The sequence below is a fragment of the Sardina pilchardus genome, chromosome 10 (genome assembly GCF_963854185.1).
Source record: "Sardina pilchardus chromosome 10, fSarPil1.1, whole genome shotgun sequence".
In the NCBI taxonomy this organism is placed as follows: Eukaryota; Metazoa; Chordata; class Actinopteri; order Clupeiformes; family Clupeidae; genus Sardina; species Sardina pilchardus.
In genome coordinates this window covers 16,488,637-16,508,636 of record NC_085003.1, presented here as the reverse complement: position 1 = coordinate 16,508,636, position 20,000 = coordinate 16,488,637, and the positions used below count along the sequence as shown (strand labels likewise).

The 20,000-nt window shown below is 42.6% G+C and overlaps 2 protein-coding genes across 3 annotated transcripts in view; both read left to right on the top strand.

The window, feature by feature from the left end:
• vwf (von Willebrand factor) overlaps positions 1–1,124 on the top strand; it is a 31,977-nt gene extending 30,853 nt beyond the window's left edge. For both annotated transcript variants that reach the window (XM_062546972.1, XM_062546973.1), the window contains one exon: positions 495–1,124. In XM_062546972.1, the coding sequence (XP_062402956.1) occupies positions 495–689 (195 nt within the window). In that variant the 3' untranslated portion in view covers positions 690–1,124. The remainder of the gene's footprint in view (positions 1–494) is intronic.
• Positions 1,125–2,161: 1,037 nt separating this feature from the next.
• The window catches only part of ano2a (anoctamin 2a), a 36,425-nt gene continuing 18,586 nt past the window's right edge, over positions 2,162–20,000 (top strand). Inside the window, exons 1-10 of the mRNA XM_062546657.1 lie at positions 2,162–2,227; positions 3,429–3,559; positions 7,394–7,705; positions 16,009–16,101; positions 17,706–17,857; positions 18,159–18,213; positions 18,373–18,424; positions 18,614–18,669; positions 19,150–19,197; positions 19,819–19,883. Coding sequence (XP_062402641.1) covers positions 2,197–2,227; positions 3,429–3,559; positions 7,394–7,705; positions 16,009–16,101; positions 17,706–17,857; positions 18,159–18,213; positions 18,373–18,424; positions 18,614–18,669; positions 19,150–19,197; positions 19,819–19,883 — 995 coding nt within the window. The 5' untranslated portion in view covers positions 2,162–2,196. The remainder of the gene's footprint in view (positions 2,228–3,428; positions 3,560–7,393; positions 7,706–16,008; positions 16,102–17,705; positions 17,858–18,158; positions 18,214–18,372; positions 18,425–18,613; positions 18,670–19,149; positions 19,198–19,818; positions 19,884–20,000) is intronic.

Genomic DNA, 20,000 nt, shown 5'->3' with positions numbered 1-20,000 from the left:
AACCAAATTCACTTGTTCCAGAGTGATTTTTTTTTCAAAATTATTTTCAGGTTTAGATAACCGGTTAATAACAGTATCATTCCAAGTAACCTCTCTTTGAGTATTATTCAAATATGCATGGACTTGGAAAACTGCCCACACACTGTTCCCTGGACCTCTTGTTGGATACATTTAGTCAGGTTTTATGAATCAGTATCGCCCTGTATACAGTAATAGGTTAGGTGTTAATTTTTAAAGGAACGTTAAAAAGGAACGCTCTAATCGGTTACCATTTAGAGAGGCCCTGGAACACTGTAACAGAGAAATAATGCTTTTGCTCAGAGTGAACTGAAATTAAAATCATTCAGTCCCTGATGGAAGCCTCCATCAGAAAGCCACAGTCACACACACACACACACACACACACAAACTAAAGCAAAATTATGTACACAAAGAAAGATTTCTCACTTGTCTTATCTGATGTAAACTAATTGTGTGTGTGTTTTCACACACAGGGTAAATGCCGCAGCAAGTCAGTGTACTCTCTGGAGAAGCACGCCGTGGAACCCGAGTGTGTGTGCTGCTCTTCCACGGGCACCGAGCCTCTCAGCGTGGCACTCCGCTGTCCCAACGGAACACACACACACACAGAGCTGCTGTCCGTCACTGGCTGTGAATGCCAGGCCCATGCCTGCCCTGCTGAACACTGAGTCTGAGTGTGTCTGAGTGTGTGTGCGTGTGCGTGTGTGCGTTTGTGTGTGTGAAAGAGAGAGACAGAGAGAGACTGAAACAAAATAGAGAGAATGACACTGTATGTAAGACATGCAGGATAGCAGAGAGAAGCCAAGAGAACAATTACGTGAGACAGAATGAGAGAGTGTGAGACAGAAAGAGAGAATCGGTATTAGAGATATACTGTAGATAGATACAGAATTACAGATATATGAAAACCATTGAAGATGTATACTTTGATCCACAGTTATCCTTTCTGCACTTTAACATAACCAGTCAGATACGAAGTACAAACTGGACATGTAGATGTGTTCTTTTTCTATTGTCATCACAAGAATGCTGCAAACTCATAACATGGCTGTATTTGTCATTATACTAACACAACAGAATAAACATACAAATATATCACACAACGCGTATTGTCTGTGAGTGTGTTACTTCTGGTCACCTTAGTAGCCTGTGTCTTCATTTACACTCTCTCAAATGAAATGACATAATGTAATGACCTGTTGGCTGACCAGAATCAAGTCTTAGATCACCACTGAGGAAAGTCAGATACAGAATTTGGAGAGCAGCTGGTACGTAATGAATCTGTCATTTTGTTTCTGTTGATGTCATGTTAGATCAATTCAGTGTAACTAAATCAGTGGCCGAGTTGAATTCTTTTGGTCATGTTAATGGTCAGGTGTGTGTACAGTACGTGTGTGTTTGGGTCTAGACATTTGACAAGGGTGGCCAAAACTGGAGAGCTGACTCACTGCACAATCTGGAGGGATTAAAGATTAAGCTTAAGGGACTGGACCAGTTGTAGATTTTAGGGTGAAGATCAAGCCTTGGGAAAGACACCCACCGCTCCCAAGGAGATCCCCTGTTGGGAAAACCGGAGACAGGTGGATAGATTACCTCATGTGTGAGAGCACATGGTAAGTGGAGTTTATCCTGTCTTTTCTTTTCTTGTCTAGATCTCTATGTCAATTTTGTCTTTATGCAATGTTATTGTGGGTGACAAAAAAAGCTGCTTGGTCTTGTAGCAGTGTGATTAAATATGGAGGTGACCGTCTTTTGGTGATGCAATTAATGTCGAAAATAAAAAATAAAATAAAAATGAGCCAAACCAAAAAAAATCACACAAATCATCAAAAGGGTTGATGTCATGGTCATATACATATTTATTATTCTGGTTAAGCCTATTCTAAATGACTGAAGTTACTTCGTATTATCACTGTTAGACTAAACATGCACTATTTACCTTTGCGTTGTGGTCATGTTTGTGTTTGTGTGTCCTGAAGCCAGCATGGGGTTGGCTGAGTGCTTGTGTCCGCTTCCTCACTGTACTGCCGGTTTTCCCCTTTTAAGAGTCCATGGAATTAACGACAGTGGCCGCTCGCGATAAGCCTGCATGAGGCCACGAGCGGATTGTCCACCATCTCAGTCACCGCGCGTCCTCTAGCCGGGCTCGCGCGTTTAGCACCGTGGAAAGGAATCATGGCTCTAAACAAGTCGCCCTCTGGTACCGGTAAGTGGATGATTTATTGATTTATAAACAAACACATAGTTATAGGTTTAAGGGCAATATAGGTCCGTTTTTAGATTTTTCTTTTCTAATCTTAAGAAAAAGATCTTGGTAATACAGCTGGCCGCGCGCACCGAGGCTATGCGAGCGCGTTTGTTTATTGCGTGCAGACAACTGTTGCGCGTGCATTGGTTTAATTAGATCATATAATCAGAGCTCGAAGTTGTCGGATTGATTTGAAGATACTAAAAAAACCTTTATCAGTAGTTTTGAGCTGTTTGCACAACACGCCTCTATCTTCCTTTTAGGGTAATATTCTAATTGAAACACAATTAGGAAGACAAATATTAAGTAAAGTCTAGATTGGATGGTTATTCTTTTTTATGGCAGATAAATATTGTCTAGATGAGAATGTCATGGCAGGTATGCTGCGCGGAAGGGTGGTGCATTCTGCGGGGATAGTGACTAATGTGAGTGTTTGGAAGGTGTTTGGCGCGCTACAGGGGGACGTTGGCAGCTTGATATAATTAGCAAGCGGTAAGCCGGCCTATTTCAGGCGCCTGCTGTCGCTGGCCCGGGTGCTGAAGTACGCGCACCGAAGCACCAAAGTCAACGTTCCGTGGGTGCTTAATTAAAATGGTGAACGGAGTGTGCTCGGCTGTGGGTGCACCGTGAATGCGGTGAGTTACATAAACGCGACAACGCCAAAAGCGCGCCATTCATATCATATCCACATGTTTGTGCGCGCGTTTGCGCAAGACATAAAACCTGCACGAGAGCAAAGACGCTTAACGCCCGAAAGAGTCATCTATCCTAGTCTGTTTACCAGGTGGGTAATTTCCTTAAGTGTGAGAGTCTGAGAGAGAGAGAGAGAGAGAGAGAGCGAGAGAGAGAGCGCGCATATGTGGGGGTCTCTCTGTGTGTGTGTGTGTGTGTGTGTGTGTGAGAGAGAGAGACAGAGAGAGAGAGAGAGAGAGAGAGTGTGTGTGTGTGTTTGTCTGCGTGTGTGCACACTGGCCACAGTGTACATACACTTTTCACATTGCTTTATAAGTAGGATTATTTTGGACACAGTTTTGTATATCTATTCTGTTTTCACCTCTAGAGCATATACAATGTGCATCTCAAATGTAGGTATTTCCACGTTGTTGTTCCACGTCAGTTTTGACTGTATTTATTGTGCTTGTTGTTTGTGGAATGGCAGAGACATGGAACGGTGCTCCAGAGCGACTACGGAACAAACTGCAGAGCGTGGCTCGAGACCTCTCCCAGTTCAGCCTTGATACCGCCAATGGCATGCACGAGTCCGGCGCAGGCGAAGAACAACTGGCCTCGGTGAGTCTCTGTGTGTGTGTGTGTGTGTGTGTGTGTGTGTGTGTGTGTGTGTGTATGTATGTGTGTGGGGGGGGGGGGGTTTCATTGCACCACTCCTTATTCCTCCACCTCTGTCTGTAATCTGATGAATCTTTAGCACACCAAATGTTGACCTCAGTCACCGGGCAGCTCGGCAGTGTGACATTCCTGCGTGTGTCAGATATGATCACTGATGTTTTGGAATGGACACAGATCAGGATCACACTTGGCACACGCCGCTGCTCGGTGTCAGCTAGTGACTCACTTCACCTTGCCCTTCACCTTGCCCTTCACTTCACCTTGCCCTGTCCCTTTGACTCCTCTAATAACTTATTCCAAACCTTCCATATTACTCTTCCCCTGCCCCCATCCCTCCACCACCGAGTTTACCTGCCCAAACCAACCCACCTTTCCTCAAATAGCATTATTCACACCACGTTGGGTACAACACACACAATCACACATTTATGGGTGAACAAACACACTATGGCAACCATGTTATTAAGGAAGAAGCTGCTGTGTAGTGAGTGTTTACACTGCCGCAAAGGCACACTGATGATGCCGACTACACACATGTGAGATTAGATATGGGGATGGGGAGGAGATAGGGTGTAGTAGACGACACGGCTGTGGGTAGGACGAGAGGAGGAAGAGTTAGGGGAAGGGAGCAGGACGTTGTTCTGAGCAGTAGCTACTCCGCTATGGTCTGCTTCGCTGTACATGGATTAAGCCTAGTCCTAGACAAGGGTTTTTTTTTTTTTCGATAGAGATTTTCATTGAAATTCTGTTTGATGTCCAGAACTGGGCTTGATCCATGCACGGGAAACCATCCAGCCCTATGTGTGACCACAATTCCTGTGGTCCAAACACAGTTTACATTTACCTTCACTGTACATTCACTTGGCAACAGTGGAGTGCTAATCGGGAGAATCAGTAGAATTCCCAGTTGGCCGGTACTGTTTTGATTACTGTGATCTTAAAAAAATTGCTGTTTGTATAACTTCTCTGATGTGCCTGGACTGTGTGATCACAGATCACTATCTCCCCACAGTCCTGATATAAACATGGTAACAGCTACAATGAGCTGACATTCAGACTGGGAATTGTGAAGATTTTAGATTAGCCGCCGCAACATGTTTGATGTAGCCCTCCCCCCAATCATTTAAATAGGAATCAGGCCAAGTTGGACATACGTACAGTATATGCATTCTGTCATCAATATTTGTTACTTTGTGTTTGGACCCCATATCCTTGGTATTTCTGGCACCATACTGTATGTGTCCATATCATGGATTTGACAGATAAAATCCCACACGAGCACAGAACCCTTTGATTTCACTAAACTGCGGATTTGGATCAAAACTCTCAAATCATCAGTTGTGCAACAATCATCAGTATTTTTCATCTAAAAAGGCACAGGCTTAAAAGCATCTTTTTGCTCAACTTTATAATGCCTTGTTTGCCCTATAAAGCCTATCTCTATTAACCTTTGCCCTGCCTCTGAGAACGTCGTATGTGTGTCATATAACAGTATCATGTCACAGAGCAGGGGATCTTTGGCATTGTGCACTATGCTGTGGGCTTAGTTGCCCCAGTAGATCCATCACACAGTCTGGAGGAACATCGGCCTGGCATCTACGGCCTAGACTAAGCAGCTCCCCTCACTTCTGCTGACCTTTGTTTCTTTCTGCACGTGTCTTTTGACGTGTAGTGGGAAGCTGTGTGAGAAAAAAAAGCAGGGAAAACTCAGCATAGGGGCATAACAATAAAAAAGTATGAAAAAAAAGTATGAAAAGTATAAAACTATAAATGTCCTGAAGAGTGTGGGAAAAGTATTGGTGTCAGAAGAAACGACGTGTAGCATTTTCACACGCATGTTTGAGCCGTTTTCTAATCTCCGAGGTTGTTTGAGGTAGTCATTCCTGGTGAGAGATGACACTCATGGAGGCTTCCTCCTCCACCTAGGAGAGAGCTTACTGTAACCTTAGGCGGTTTGACCCTAGTCAGCAAACCCTATCCCTTACCTCCAACAAACCATATGGCTGTCATATCCTGATTTGGCTGCTCTTCAGTCCACTCTCTTCGTCCACTTCGTGTCCTCCTCCTGGACACCCTGCCTGTGTTTATATCACACTCGCTACCACACACTGGGATTACGCGACGGGACGTTTGACACCACTGCTGAGCCTTCTGGAGGTGTTGTGGGCCTCATACTGTACAATGACAAACCGATGAAAGAAGGTGAAATGCTCTCAAAGGTTGCTCTGCTCGTGATGTTTGCAGCCTACAAAAGGTTACTTTGTTGCTGATTATGTTTTTAATGCTGAATAGGCTTAGTTGTTGACTTACTGATTCCCTACCTAGGCCTAAAGCACAAGGAATTTAACACCTCTCCTGAGTAGCCTTTATCTGAAAAGAAATCACACTATAGTGAATGACTATAGTCATTATTCACTATATTGTGCACTTTGTAGTGAATGAGTGGAAGTTGAGAACACAGGCACTTATACAGTCCTTACTGTAGGTTCCTCAACCTAAGTCTGCCAAGTAATTATTCATCGTCAGGAATTGTGTAAGCACCACAATAACAGAATTGATTTCAGAGAGGTATGGTCCTCCCACTGTCAATGCTCACCCTGACACAAGAACTGGTTTCCTCATTCATAGACTAGTTTGAGGAGAAACCCCCCCTGGTGTATGCCATGTATCTTTTCAACCATTAAGAGGCTATCAAAATTTGACGCATGCATGAACAGCATGTATTTTGCAAAATGCTCTCAAATTTGTCTACAATGCAGTTGAACAAATGTTTAGTACAGGGCCGGATCTGAAGTGTCTTTCAGTCTTCTTTTTCTTACTCTAATGATTCCTGTGATATTTGAATGTCTCTGTCTTGTCAGCATCAGTCCTGATCCTCTGATTTCTAGATTTTTAGATACTTGTTGATCTGATATCAAATTCTGTCTTGCAATGCATGGTTGTGGTTTTTGTTACCTAACATTGATATTGGAACAAAAGTTTGTGTTTTACATATATAGCCATGTGATGATTTTGTGGAGTACTGAGTGCAACCCAGTTGCTTTGTGTGTGATGCCTGGTACATGTTCATGAGTTCCAGGTTTCAGTCACTGTGCCTCCTGTTTTAATTGTGCTGTGTAAACACCTGTAAAATGCATCCCTCCCCACCAGACGTGGACTCTGAGATGGGGCTTCGTTTTTTCCAAGCTACTGTAAATTCAGAGTAGTTTAACTGAGCTTGTTAATTATCTTAATAGTGTGTGTGTGTGTGTGTGTGGGTGATACAGTATGCTACAGATATGACAGATACATTTGCCGCAAATGTGCGCATCACCACTTAAAGCTACAACACCAACTATGATCACTAAACCCAATTTTAGATCACTTCCTGTGCCCTGCTTAATTCCCACTTCCTGCTGATCTTTCATCTCCATCACTAGCAGCCAACCAACAGGCTCTCACCCTCAAACCCTAAAGCACAGAACCGCATATGATTGGCTGGAGCCCTTACCTCATAACCCCACAGTCCCTCCCGCCTAACCCAGTATGAGACAAGCATGTGTTGTGCGGTGGCTGGCAGTTGGGATTTTGTGTGTGTGCAGAGCTGTGAACTCTTATCAGAACTTATAACTACTTATCAGTGGTTATGCTTCAAAAGACTTTTGGGGTGTGCATTTATTTGTGTGTCTGAGTGTTTGTTTGCATGTGTGTTTTTTGGATGTGCAAAAGAGAGATGTGTATCCTCATTCATGTTTATGTGTTTGTTTATCTATTGTGTTTGTGTCTGTGTGTGTGCAGGAGCAGGCTCCTGGCTCTGCAGGTAGTCGCAAGGGAGTGTTTTTCTCCGACGGCGTGCGGCGGGTCGACTATGTGTTGGTCTACCACTGCAAGAGACGCATGTCCCAGCACCGGCTCTCTGTCATCTCCAACGGCTCCATCCCCCAGCCAGCAGCCAATCTGAGGAAGGGGAGCATCGAGCCGGAGCTGGGGGAGGCGGGGATAGAGATGGAGTTCAGCAAAGAGCCAACCGATGCAGAGAAAGTCCTGATACGGGAGGAGTTTGAGGCGGGGCTTCAAGGGGCGGGGCTACAGATTGAGCGTGACAAAGAGGTGAGGTTATTTGTTTATCTAATCAGTTGTTTGATATCCGTCTAAGCAAGGAATCAATTAATTAAGTGGACACGTTAATCCTGTGAGCTGTGAATGTGTGATAAGTGATGTGCGTGGTTTTTCACATGTGTAAGTGTGTTTGTGTGTGTGTGTGGACATAGTTGACAGATATAGAGGAAAATAGAGAGACGAAATAGTGAACTTGTCAGAGTAGAGGTGAGAGTTAGTGTGTGTGTTTGTGTGTGTGTGTGTGTGTGTGTGTGTGTGTGTGTGTGTGTGTGTGTGTGTGTGTGTGTGTGTGTGTGTGCATGTGTGTGTGTGTCTGAGAGAGAGAGAGAGAGAGAGAGAAGAAAGGGAATAGACAGACACAGGAAAGGAAAAAGGAAAGATAGATGGGATGGAGAAAATGAGAGGAGAGGGAGAGAAGGAAGAAAGCTAGATGTGTATTGTGTGTTACTGTGATAAAAAGAGAGAGAGATTGAGAGAGGAAAGGAGGAGATAGAGGAAGGGAAAGAGAGGAGAGAGAGAGGAAGAGAGAGGAAAGAGAGAGAAAGAGAGCAAGAGGTGCACAGTGTGTTATTGAGATGGTTTTGGATTAGGACCGTTGAGTGCTTCTGTCTCCAGCCAAAAGGCAGATTAGAGTTGATCCTCATGACTGGAAGTGTGTGTGTGTGCATGTGTGTGTGTGTATGCGTGTGTGCACGCCCAAATGCGTGCACTTGTGTTTGTGTGTGTGTGTGTGTGTGTGTGTGTGTGTGTCTGTGTCCTTATGAGAATGAGTTTTTTAGAGCTGTCAACTTGGCAGCACTTCGATTTTAAATGCAAGTGAAGTGTGCAGCAATCAGCACTTCGCCTCACAGGCAAGTGAAGTGGCCAGCAATCAGTCCTTGTCCTAAAAATGGAAGTGATGTCTGTTTAGCTGAAGTGGCATTGGCCGCGCACACCAGCTTGGGATAAACAGCAGATATGTCTGTTAGGCACAGGTCAGAGTGTGTCTTTAAATCACGGAGCTCACCAGGAGGGATCAAAGATTACTTCGCAAAAGACATTTAATACCTAATGTCTCTCATGGCAAGGGCTACTATCATTGTGTAATGAAATAGACCCTACAAATCTTAACCAGTAAGAATGATCTGTTTTTTTCTGACTAAGAAAGAAAACAGTAGTCAGCCAATCTTTGCCATATCAGTCCTCAGATCTTGCTCAAGCAGACAATGCCATGTCATGCCATGGGTTAGACACTCAGACAGCATCACTCAGAACAGGTCAACATACCTGTATGTGCAACCATACCTAAACCCCATTATTTACCTCACCTGTGATTTAGATGTCCTACAAAAGTCACTGCTTGAGGATGGCAGAATGATGAGAGTATACTGAGATACTGAGTATACTTTATGCTTTTAATGATAAGTGACAGTGGAGAGTGACAGGCATACGGCGCAGGTTCCCCAGCCAGTTGCGCCACAGCAGGGGCATGTTGAGTGAATGTGAAAACCAATATTGTCTTATATCGCAATATGGCAATATAACAAAATGGGCTTTATGACTATGTTTGATACATACAGTACATACTACAAATGTCTGTGGAGCTGGCCGTTCTGATAGGTCAGTTGAGGCATATAGCCATCAAGTTCCTGGAACGTACGTAGCAGACCTTGAGTATAGATGTATAGTGCTCAATAGAGTCTGCTGGTCTTTTAATACTTATGGATTACACTTCATAAAATCAGCTTAAAGTACATTTCCTTTGTTAATGATTCTTTTGTGCATTTTTAACGTTTCAGTAATGTAGGAGGCTTAGATGTATAGGCTTAGACACAGGAAGGGTTTAATTTTCAGTTCCATACATAACAGAGACTAATGATAAATTTGTACAGAGATTAAAATAATGATTGCAATGGTCGCGCTGTTGCTTTTAGTGATGTTGGCCATGAAGATGATGATGATGGTGGTAATGGTCTTTGAGTTGGAAACTGGTGTTCAATAATGATGTAGATGATGGTGATGATGATGATGATGATAGTTAATGCTCTTTGTCGGAGTAGGGGGACTGGTTTTCGGAGATGATCTAATGGCATCTTATTTATACTGTACCTTCCAGGCCTCACATTAGTGTGTGGAAAGCCATGGCTTTTATCCAGGGTGAATTATATTGTAATTCAGATAGCTTACTATCCATACTCATCCCCACATTCAGACCACATACTTAGTGTCTGTAGCTCTTTATTCACCCAGTGGAGCTAAAGGAATGTTATCAAAACAGGTCATATTTTTATTAGGGCTGTCAAAATGAATGTGTTCGAATGAAGTTTGTGATAACGCATTACAAAATATTAACCCTTGTAAGGTGTTCACATTTTTGTTAGGCCTACACAGCAGATTTTCCCGGGTCTGGTGGAACCACTACATTATTAGGGTTTTAAATCAATACAGCCATTAGCCTGGGTTTCCCATAGTGCCTTGCACGGTGATTTCTTTCACGCTGCTAAGGCAGTCTGGAAACTAACGCCCCCATGTTCGCCTGATGTTGGAGGCCAATCACAGAACAGGGGAGAAAGTAAGACCATGAAGAGCTATGCAGAGACACATTTGATTGACATCCGTGGCGCCCAATGAACGGATCTGGGCATTTTTTTAAATACGAGAAAATGAACGTCTGGTTGCCAGACCACGTCTCATTTGAGAAGTGGGAGGCGTTAGCCAGGCTATACAGCCATACCAATTTGTGTAAAAATACTGAACAGATGTTCACTTTAGCTCAATTACTAAATGGTATACATCATTGACATGCAATGATGACATAATTTATGGTTCATATTTGCCATTTACCCCTGTTAGGTCACACTTGTGATATGATCATTTTCAGTTTTTGTTAGAAAATGCGGAAATTATTATTATTTTTTAAAAAGTGATTTTTGATCATAATTGGTGCTCATTTCTTAGAACCTCTCAGAACAAGTACAAGTGAATGAAATGTAACAATTGTGTTACTTTGCCTGGGAAAAGCAGATGCAGGAAGAACATTCCCGATAAACACGCTCACATTCAGACACATACTGTAGACACACAGAGACACACAGACACACACTTAGCAGGGTCAGGATGAGGACACAGTTACACACCTTATAACACCTACTGTAGGCCTAGGCTACAATTATTACACCCGGGTCCAGTAGCCGATCACCTTTGTAGTAGTGTAGCTTAAGTTTTATGTTTTATGTTCTTCACAGAAAATGTACCAAGGCCAATGAGTTTGAGTTTGAAGAAAATATTGAAAAAAAGCAGCATATTTCTTCTTTTAGCAAGCATTGAAAACGCGTCCCACACCGAACACCTTACAAACCTTTTTGTTTAGGCCTACATTCCATTTAACACGGACTGATAGCCTACCATGTAGAGTAGGCCTAGACCCTAACAGATTTTATTTTACTGGAGCTAGCTAAAGTTGAGGAGAAACCGTGAGGAGGTTTATAGGCTACTGCAAACTGATTTTTACTCCTGTTAGAGAACGTTTACTGAAATACTTTACGGGGTCCTCTCCAATAAGATCCATCTTGAACGTTATGCTAGGCCTAGGCTACTCCAGAACGTGTCTATGAGCGCGCACGAGAAGGCAAGCTGGCTTATCGTTGTTGATAATTAATATCACTTTGATTTGGAATTTGGGCAAGGCTATGATGAGTTGTCTTTGCCTTTGTGTAGGCTAATAGACTTGGTGAGTAGTCGGGTTTTCACCAAATTCAAATTCCCCGGAAGTTTAGGCAGGGTTCACCCAGTCTATTTGGTGAGTGTTGAATTCCACTCAGCTAGCTAGGTGGCTACTGGCCATCAGGCTCATCATTTACTTGTAATTGCAAACAGTGAATGTCTAGCTATCTTGTTATTACATGCTTCTATTTACAAAAGAATGAAAGCTGTTCATAGGCTACCAACGTAATACCATGCTTATCAATGTCCATAGTGTGCTATACTGAAGCCTACATGTGGCACAAACAATGTTAGAGTTTGTGGAGCTGGTTAAAACATACTAATTATGAGAACGTGTGGACACAAAGCACTTAAAGTGACAGTGCACCATTTATAAATGATTTAAACAGCAGTAGTTTGTTTTAAATATTTTAAAACAAAATTACTGTGTCATTATTATCATTTAAATAATATAAATAGTGCTTTACTTTTATCTTTGATTTCTGTTGTAGGCCTATTTATGTGATTTAAGAAGCTTTGGTCCTCAGGGAGAAAATATACTTTTCAATCATGATGAATCTAGATTAATTCATTTCAAAATCTGAGATTAATTAGTTTTTTATTTTTAAATAGTTTGACAGCTCTATTTTATATTTGTTAATATTTATCACAAAATAGAGAAATATGTTGTGAATTGTTGACCAGGCCAGCTCTACTCCCATCTTCCATGGCTGGGGAACCTCCTGGCCTAGTGATCTAGTCATCTAAACATTACAATGAATGAACGAATCAACCACACTAAATAGACAATCATGCCTAGACTACCCCTTTTGTGTTGTAGGCTTAGAGAAAGTCTGTGATCAGTGTGTTGAACGTGTTATGCCCATCCTTAACTGAACCACTCGTTCATTTCTGTAGTGAGCATAGTGCTAGTGGTCTAGTGGGTTAAAGTGCAGGTGGTGCTATGAGGTTGTGGTTTCCTGACATATGTGTCATTCTATGTCAAATCAGACAAAGTCCAGGAGCATGGTTGGTTGCTGCACTGTCTCAAATGTTGCTCAGAGTTTACCTACCAAATATTTAGGTCTCGAAACGAAGACTTTGTAGTTCCAATGTTTTCATAACTTTTTTCACCCTTGATTTTGATTTTTACACTCTCAGAGATACCTTTTCTCGGAGGTAATGTTTGGGCATTAATATCTTGAAAAGTATTATTCCCCAGCCTGCCCAAACTTTGTAGGGTGGAAGTAGGATATGTTCTTAGTATGATTGGATCATTAACAGTTTGTACGGCATGCCCATTCGTTTTATATAAGGCCCTAGATATAGAACAAAGTGCAAAACTGGCCATATTGAGGGTCTTGTAAACTCTGCTCCACATAATACCAATCATCATTTTGCCTGCAAATGCAATACTTTAATGTTGAGCCAATATTTGATGTCTCTACAGCAAATGCACATGAAGATATTAAGGATAAATAAAACAAGTTTTTTTTGTAATGCTCATAGAATGTTATATGGGGAAGCTAGTAGGAACATGAAAATCAGTGTGGGAATAGTTCAGTTTATAGTCATTTCATGTGTAAAATGTCAGGGATGTACAGTACCATGTTTCATTCAGACATTAATGCACTTATTTGGTTACTGTACATCGTATACCTATGCATTTTCATTCTTGTCTCTGAGACAAAACAGTGATTTTGACTGTTTATTTATCTATGGTACATTGGCACTTTCTACACTAAATGCCTATATACACTGAGCTACTTTCACAAAGATTTTAAAATGCCTGCTAGCTACATACCATTTTGATCCTATGAAAATGACCAAAAACACAACATTCCCTTGTTTAATCCTTAAAATATTCAAGCCCATTATGAGTGGGAGATGGGAGAAATACGGATTTCAATCCCATGAATAGGACTTCCTGCTTTCAATGTTGTAAAATGATGATTTTTACATCATTGAAAGCAGGAAGTCCAACATTGAAATCCGTATTTCTCCCATCTCAAGGCAAACTGAGGAAATGATGCACGACCATTCAAAAACATGACTGGTTTTCTAAAGATACAAAGCTTAATGCTAATCGGTGAAGTGTCCCTCTAATGCACCTTTTTCCAAATCTAGGGCCTCATAGAAAACCAATGAGCGTGCCGTGCAAACTTTTAATGGTTCAGTCATACTGAGAACTTGTCTTTCACCCTACAAAGTTTGGGCTGCCTATGAATGACATTTTTCATTATATGAATGCCCAAATATTACCTCCCAGGTAATGTGATTTTTAGGCTGTAAAACAAGTAATTTCTAGGGCTGAAAATAATATGATGACATAGGATTTGAACACAAATATTTTACAGGCCATGGTTTTGGGACCCATTCTTGATACAGACAAGGTCTGGACAAAATCTGAGACGGTGCAGCAATAACCTTATCCGATTTGACATGGAATGACCCTTATGTTTGTGAAGTCAACTACTGCACTGATCACACCTTCCCAGGCTGGAGAACATAGTTGGTCTAGTGTGGTCAGGTCCCCCAGGCTGGAGAACATAGTTGGTCTAGTGTGGTCAGGTCCCCCAGGTTGGAGAACATACTGTAGCAGTCTAGTGTGGTCAGGTCCTACGTCAGGGGGCAGTGTCCTGATGTTGCTCTGGGACTGTGCTGGCTGTGCTGTAATTTTAGTCATAGTGCTGTATTGTCCTCACTTGGCGGCGGTGTGTGTACATGTGTGTGTGTGTGTGTGTGTGTGTGTGTGTGTGTGTGTGTGTGTGTGTGTGTGTGTGTGTGTGTGTGTGTGTGTGTGTGTGTGTGTGTGTGTGTGTGTGTGTGTGTGTGTGTGTGTGTGTGTGTGTGTGTGCTTGGTCATAATGTTTTGTCCTCAGCTGCCAGGCGCTTGTGAACTCAGTTTGACTCAGATGAGGTTAATGGGGGTTGCAGTTTCACAGTCTCTCTTTCAGATGAGGCAAGTTGACATCTGGACATGGGTAGTCCTTGATAAAGACGGATTGACACAAAAAACTGCACGCACATGTGCGTACATACACACACACACACGCACGCGCACACACACACACACACACACACACACACACACACACACACACACACACACACACACACACACACACACACACACTCACACTCACACACACACACATTTACATTCACCCGTGTGCACACACACGTCCAAACACATGCACACACATAGGCTGGAATACAAACATGCACACACACTATTCCCATACATAAACATAAACAGAGTGAGACAGAGGTGGAAAGAGCTGTAGGAGTTGACCTGTGACTGGCTCACTGAGGGAGTGTAAGATTAGCTTGAGGATTTGTAAGCTTACATGCGTGTGTCTCGTGTTTGGGTGAACATTTCTGTGTGTGTGTGTGTGTGTGAGAGAGAGAGAGAGAGAGAGAGAGAGAGAGTCAGTGTGTGCGTGTGTGTGTGTGTGTGTGTGTGTTTTTGAGTCTCTGTGTTAGTGTGTACTTGTATCTGTGTGTGTGTGTGTGTGTGTGTGTGTGTGTGTGTGTGTCTGTCAGTCAGTCTGTTGGTCTGTATTTTGACTTACTAATGAGGAAGTCAAGGAATAGTATTGGAAATTGTCTGTAGTAGAGCATCCATCTCTGCTATCCTGCTGATGCTGTGAAAGGCTTGGAGGAAGGACACGTACAGTACCCAAGTTGAGGTGCTAGTATGTAGCTTATGCTCTGCGTTAAACACAAAAAGAGATCAGAGTGTGCAGCTACAGTACTGCACAGCTACAGTACTCTGCATTTTTTAATTATCCGGCTGGTGCGGAACACTGTTAAGCAAAAGGAACGTTGTCCTTTGAAGTGGAGCCAGAGAGAATTTCACTCGGCCTACTTTATGCGCTACTCTCAGCTCTCTGATCTTCCTTGGATCAGATCTGGATATGTCTGGTTCGTTATTTGAGTCATACTTCTTATTTCCAACCAGACTGTTGGTCTGGTACTGGAGCTCAGATGAAGGCAGCGTAAAGTCTTCACTTGTTAATTGGGCCATCAGCACACAATGCACTGACTGGTAATGGGATGACACGCTCTCCATGGCATAGTTAATCTCTCCCTGTGTTGTAATATATGCGTAATTGCTGATGGTAACATATGATATCACCCCCTCTGTTAAATTGAGTGATTTTTTTTGCGTAAGACATAATCACCATTTCCCTCTCTCTTTCTCTCTCTCTCTCTGTTTCTACTCCCCTCTCTCTCCATTACTCTCTCTCTCTCTCTATAAGATAAATGACTATTTCACTCTATTCATGGACTTCATCAGGTCCCTTTGCACAGGTGTATTAATCAGGCACCATGCAGTCTACATTGATAATCAAGGTGCTTGATTTAATACACCTGTGTAAAGGGACCTGATGAAACCCATGAATACCGGGTCTGCAAGCTCTGATAGCTCTCTCTGATAGATGTCACAATATCCAAGCCTTGATCAATCTATTTAAAACAAGTGACAACTCTTTCTCTATTAAAGACCAGATGAAATTTCCCTTGTTATAATGCCTCTTTATAAATCATGGTGACTCTCTCCTGATGACCGTGTCTCTGAGTGACATGCCTGACGTGTCTCCCCGCAGCAAAGGACGGTGCGCTTCACGCGGCTTCATGTGCCCTGGAACCTCCTCAGCAGGGAGGCTGAGCGGCTCAAGATCAGAGTCCCAACCAAGAAGGTGAGAAGCACTAACCCTGCCTCCATGGCAACATGCTCCAAACACAAAAGCTCAAGTGTGTAAGGAGTGTGTGTGTGTGTGTGTGTGTGTGTGTGTGTGTGTGTGTGTGTGTGTGTGTGTGTGTGTGTGTGTGTGTGTGTGTGTGTGTGTGTGTGTGTGTGTGTGTGTGTGTGTGTGTGTGTGTGTGTGTGTGTGTGTGTGTGTGTGTGTGAGGCATAGGCTACTGGGTTTACAATGCTCGTGTCTAAAATTGTTTGTGTTCAATGAAGTTCATTGTAAAATGTGAACACAAATAAAGGTATTAAAATGTGTGTGTGTGTGTGTGTGAGAGATAGAGAGATAGAGAGAGAGAGAGAGAGAGAGAGAGAGGTCATCACACCTCCATATCATCCTCATCTTCATCACCCGCCTGCCTTTCACTTCAAATGATCTTCTCCAGCTACTTATGTCCCAAAACCTGATCCCACTTACGTAAATTACGTAAAATCTCAAATTTCTTAAGTTACGGAGTGAGCTTCTTATCTTCATCTTCTATCTTCTTATCTAGTTGGGTATACTCTGTATTGTATGTAACTTGAAAAAAACTCTTTCCAAAGGCTGCTGTTGTCCTTTGAGCATGTCATATTACATACCAAACACCCATAAACATCTGAAATGACAGAGCTACAGTACCAGCCCACCCAAGCGTCTCTGTTTTACCTCTGCCACACCCTGAACATCTCTTTGCTTCAATGTCTCCTTCACTAAGCTGCTTATCCACCTTTAATGATGGGCTCTGATAGGAGTGGAGTGTAGACAGGAAATGATGGGGAGGGAGATGGTTATTGGGCGATGAGAGAATGGGTGCCTCTCATCATGCCTCCTCGATCCTCGATGCTCGATCCTCGAGGGGCGTTCCCACTGATCTATAACTAACACTGGATAGACTATCCCATTGTTTCCCCCCCATCATTCTTTATGTAGATCAGTGAGGATCGAGGCATCGAGGAGCGAGGGAGGACGTATAAACGCTGCATGAAACGCACCCATTGACTTCCAGCCAGACTTGAGCCTGGTTCCCTGGTGGGATTGGGATTTAGTCCAAATAAATCAACTGATAAATAATAATAATAATAATAATAATAATAATAATAATGATAATAAGTTACATTTATATAGTGCCTTTCTCAAACCGGTGTTTGCCACAGTGGACAGGAAAATACAACAACAAAACAAAACAAGCAAAAACAATACAAAGAAAAAAAAAAATAGTAGGAGGAGAGAGGCATGACAGGCAGGACATCCTGATGACCTTATTGTATAATATCTGATGATCAAAGCAACCAGTCTCCCCTTTCAAGGTGTCGTACTGTGTTGGCCACCTAACCATAAGACCGCCTGTTCCCTAGTCTGTCTTCTTGCCATTCTCATAGTCTACATTCTACATCGCCTCCTATTCCAATCCCTGATATCATTGCATTACAATCTCTCAGTAATAACCGTAGACTGTATGCATTAGAAACATTCCAATGCTACTGTTTTGTACCCGGTGCAATTCTTTTCCAATTGCATTGAAGTAGTGATGGGCAGATTTGCTGATGGTGGTTGTTGGGTGTCTATCACAGACATATAAACTGAGAGAGAAGACGGGACTATCGGGGATGGTGGATACCATGTGGGTGAAGCTAAGGGAACCCTTTCAGCCCGGAGTCACCATCACGGAGGAGGGCAACAACAAAGTACTGAAACAGCCCTTCAACAGAGAAAAATTACACCTGTGAGTAGTAGACACACAGAGGCACACACACACACACACACACAAACACACACACATACTGTACATGCATACATACATACATACATACATACATACACTGTACATACATACCTATATACATACATGCATACCTACTGTACATACAAGCATACAGTACATACACACACACACACACACACACACACACACACACACACACACACACGGACATGGACAAACACATACTACATAAGCATGCACATACTGCATTTTACATTGTGTAATTACTGAGCACTAAGCACAGGCTGTGTTGTTTTTGCAGGTTTGACTTAACAAACAAAGATGACCTGTTTGATAGTGCAACACGGGGCAGAATAGTGAGTTGTTTTATCATTTTTGTCTTTGTCTCCTCTGTTCACCCACCTGACTGTATATGAATGTGCATTTATGTGTGTGCGTGTGTGAGTAACTGTGCAACATGCATGTGTTTATGTGTTTTACTGTTTGTTCACATATTTTGTTTGCTTTTTCTGTAGGTATGTGAGATTTTACGACGCACAGCCTGTACACGAACCTGTCAAACCATGGGTACATCTTTTTTCTCCTCCTTTTGATGTTTATGGAAGCACCTCTCACAGATTTCTCTCTTTGAACTAACAGTGCATGTGTATATGTTGTCTTATTTTGCTTGTATCTCTGTGTGTGTGTGTGTGTGTGTGTGTGTGTGTGTGTGTGTGTGTGTGTGTGTGTGTGTGTGTGTTTTGAAATACTCTACAGGCATCAACAGCTTACTTGCCAGAGAAGTTTATGACTCTGCTTTCCCGTTACATGACGTGAGTGCACTTGTACATGCATGCACTGTGTACATTATACGGTGTAAGATCCATACATAACATGTAGTATACTGTATAACTCGCAGAGCTTCGTTTGTTCACTAATATTCCCATCCCTTTGATCATATTTTACTGAACATTAGAATGTCACGGTAATGCAGTAGCAGTAAATTCTGTAGCATTGCTGGAAACAAGTTACCGTAAATACTGTTACGTTGCTGGAAACATGTTCAATGCTGCATACAGGTCCAGTGCTGTAAAGCGGCTGATTCGTAATGAGGAGCCAGATTAGACCTGATACGAGGGTCAGGCTATGGTCAGGTTCATGGGTTGAGGTCGGGGTCGGGGCTGAGGATTAGAGTTTACAGTAACAGTTACTTGGGAGCGCGGGTAGGGGGCTGACGGCTGAAGCCATATGTTTGGAGTTAAAAGGTAGAAGTCATTGGAAGGTCACCTAAATGTTTTTTTTTCTGTTCTCAGGGTGATTTTGACACTCCAGATAAAAAGGATGATCGGAATGACAGACAGGTAGGCCATGGCACACACATACATGCACACACACATGCACACACACACACACACACACACACACACACACACACACACACACACACACACACACACACACACACACACACACACACACACACACAGGCAGACTCATTTGCAGGTACAACTTAAACTTAATCTGTAGCTGTTTATGTACACATTTCTACCTGACCACTTAAGGGAATGCACATTGTACCCTGGAGAGGGAAGTACTGTATGTACCGCTCTCAGCTCTATTCTCAGTGCTGTCTAATAAAACTCCAGTTTTAGTGTTTAGTACTGTAGTATCAATATCGCTGTCCATGGTCCTGAAACCTCACAAATGTTTTCGGAACAACTGAGGAAAGACACAAGCCATCCTGGATACTGCAGGCCTGTGAACCCATCACCAGTACATGCATTCATTTGAGCTTTTGAGCTTAATGTTCAGTTGTCTAAAATGGTGAACGGGTCTATATGATTGGTTTAATTATGGTGTACAGTGTTTTTAATTGTTTATCCAAATGTGTTGTTTTTATGTGATAAATAAGGCTGTCTTGTTATGTAGTTGTATGGAGTTGTGTACTTGGTGTTAATAATTTGGTAATCCTGCTTTTGCAGATGCTGCATGAAGAGTGGGCCAATTATGGAGTGTGTTTCAAATATCAACCAGTCGACCTTATCAGGTCTGTCTGTCTGTCTGTCTGTCTGTCTGTCTGTCTGTCTGTCTGTGTGTGTGTGTGTGTGTGTGTGTGTGTGTGTGTGTGTGTGTGTGTGTGTGTGTGTGAGTGTGAGAGAGAGAG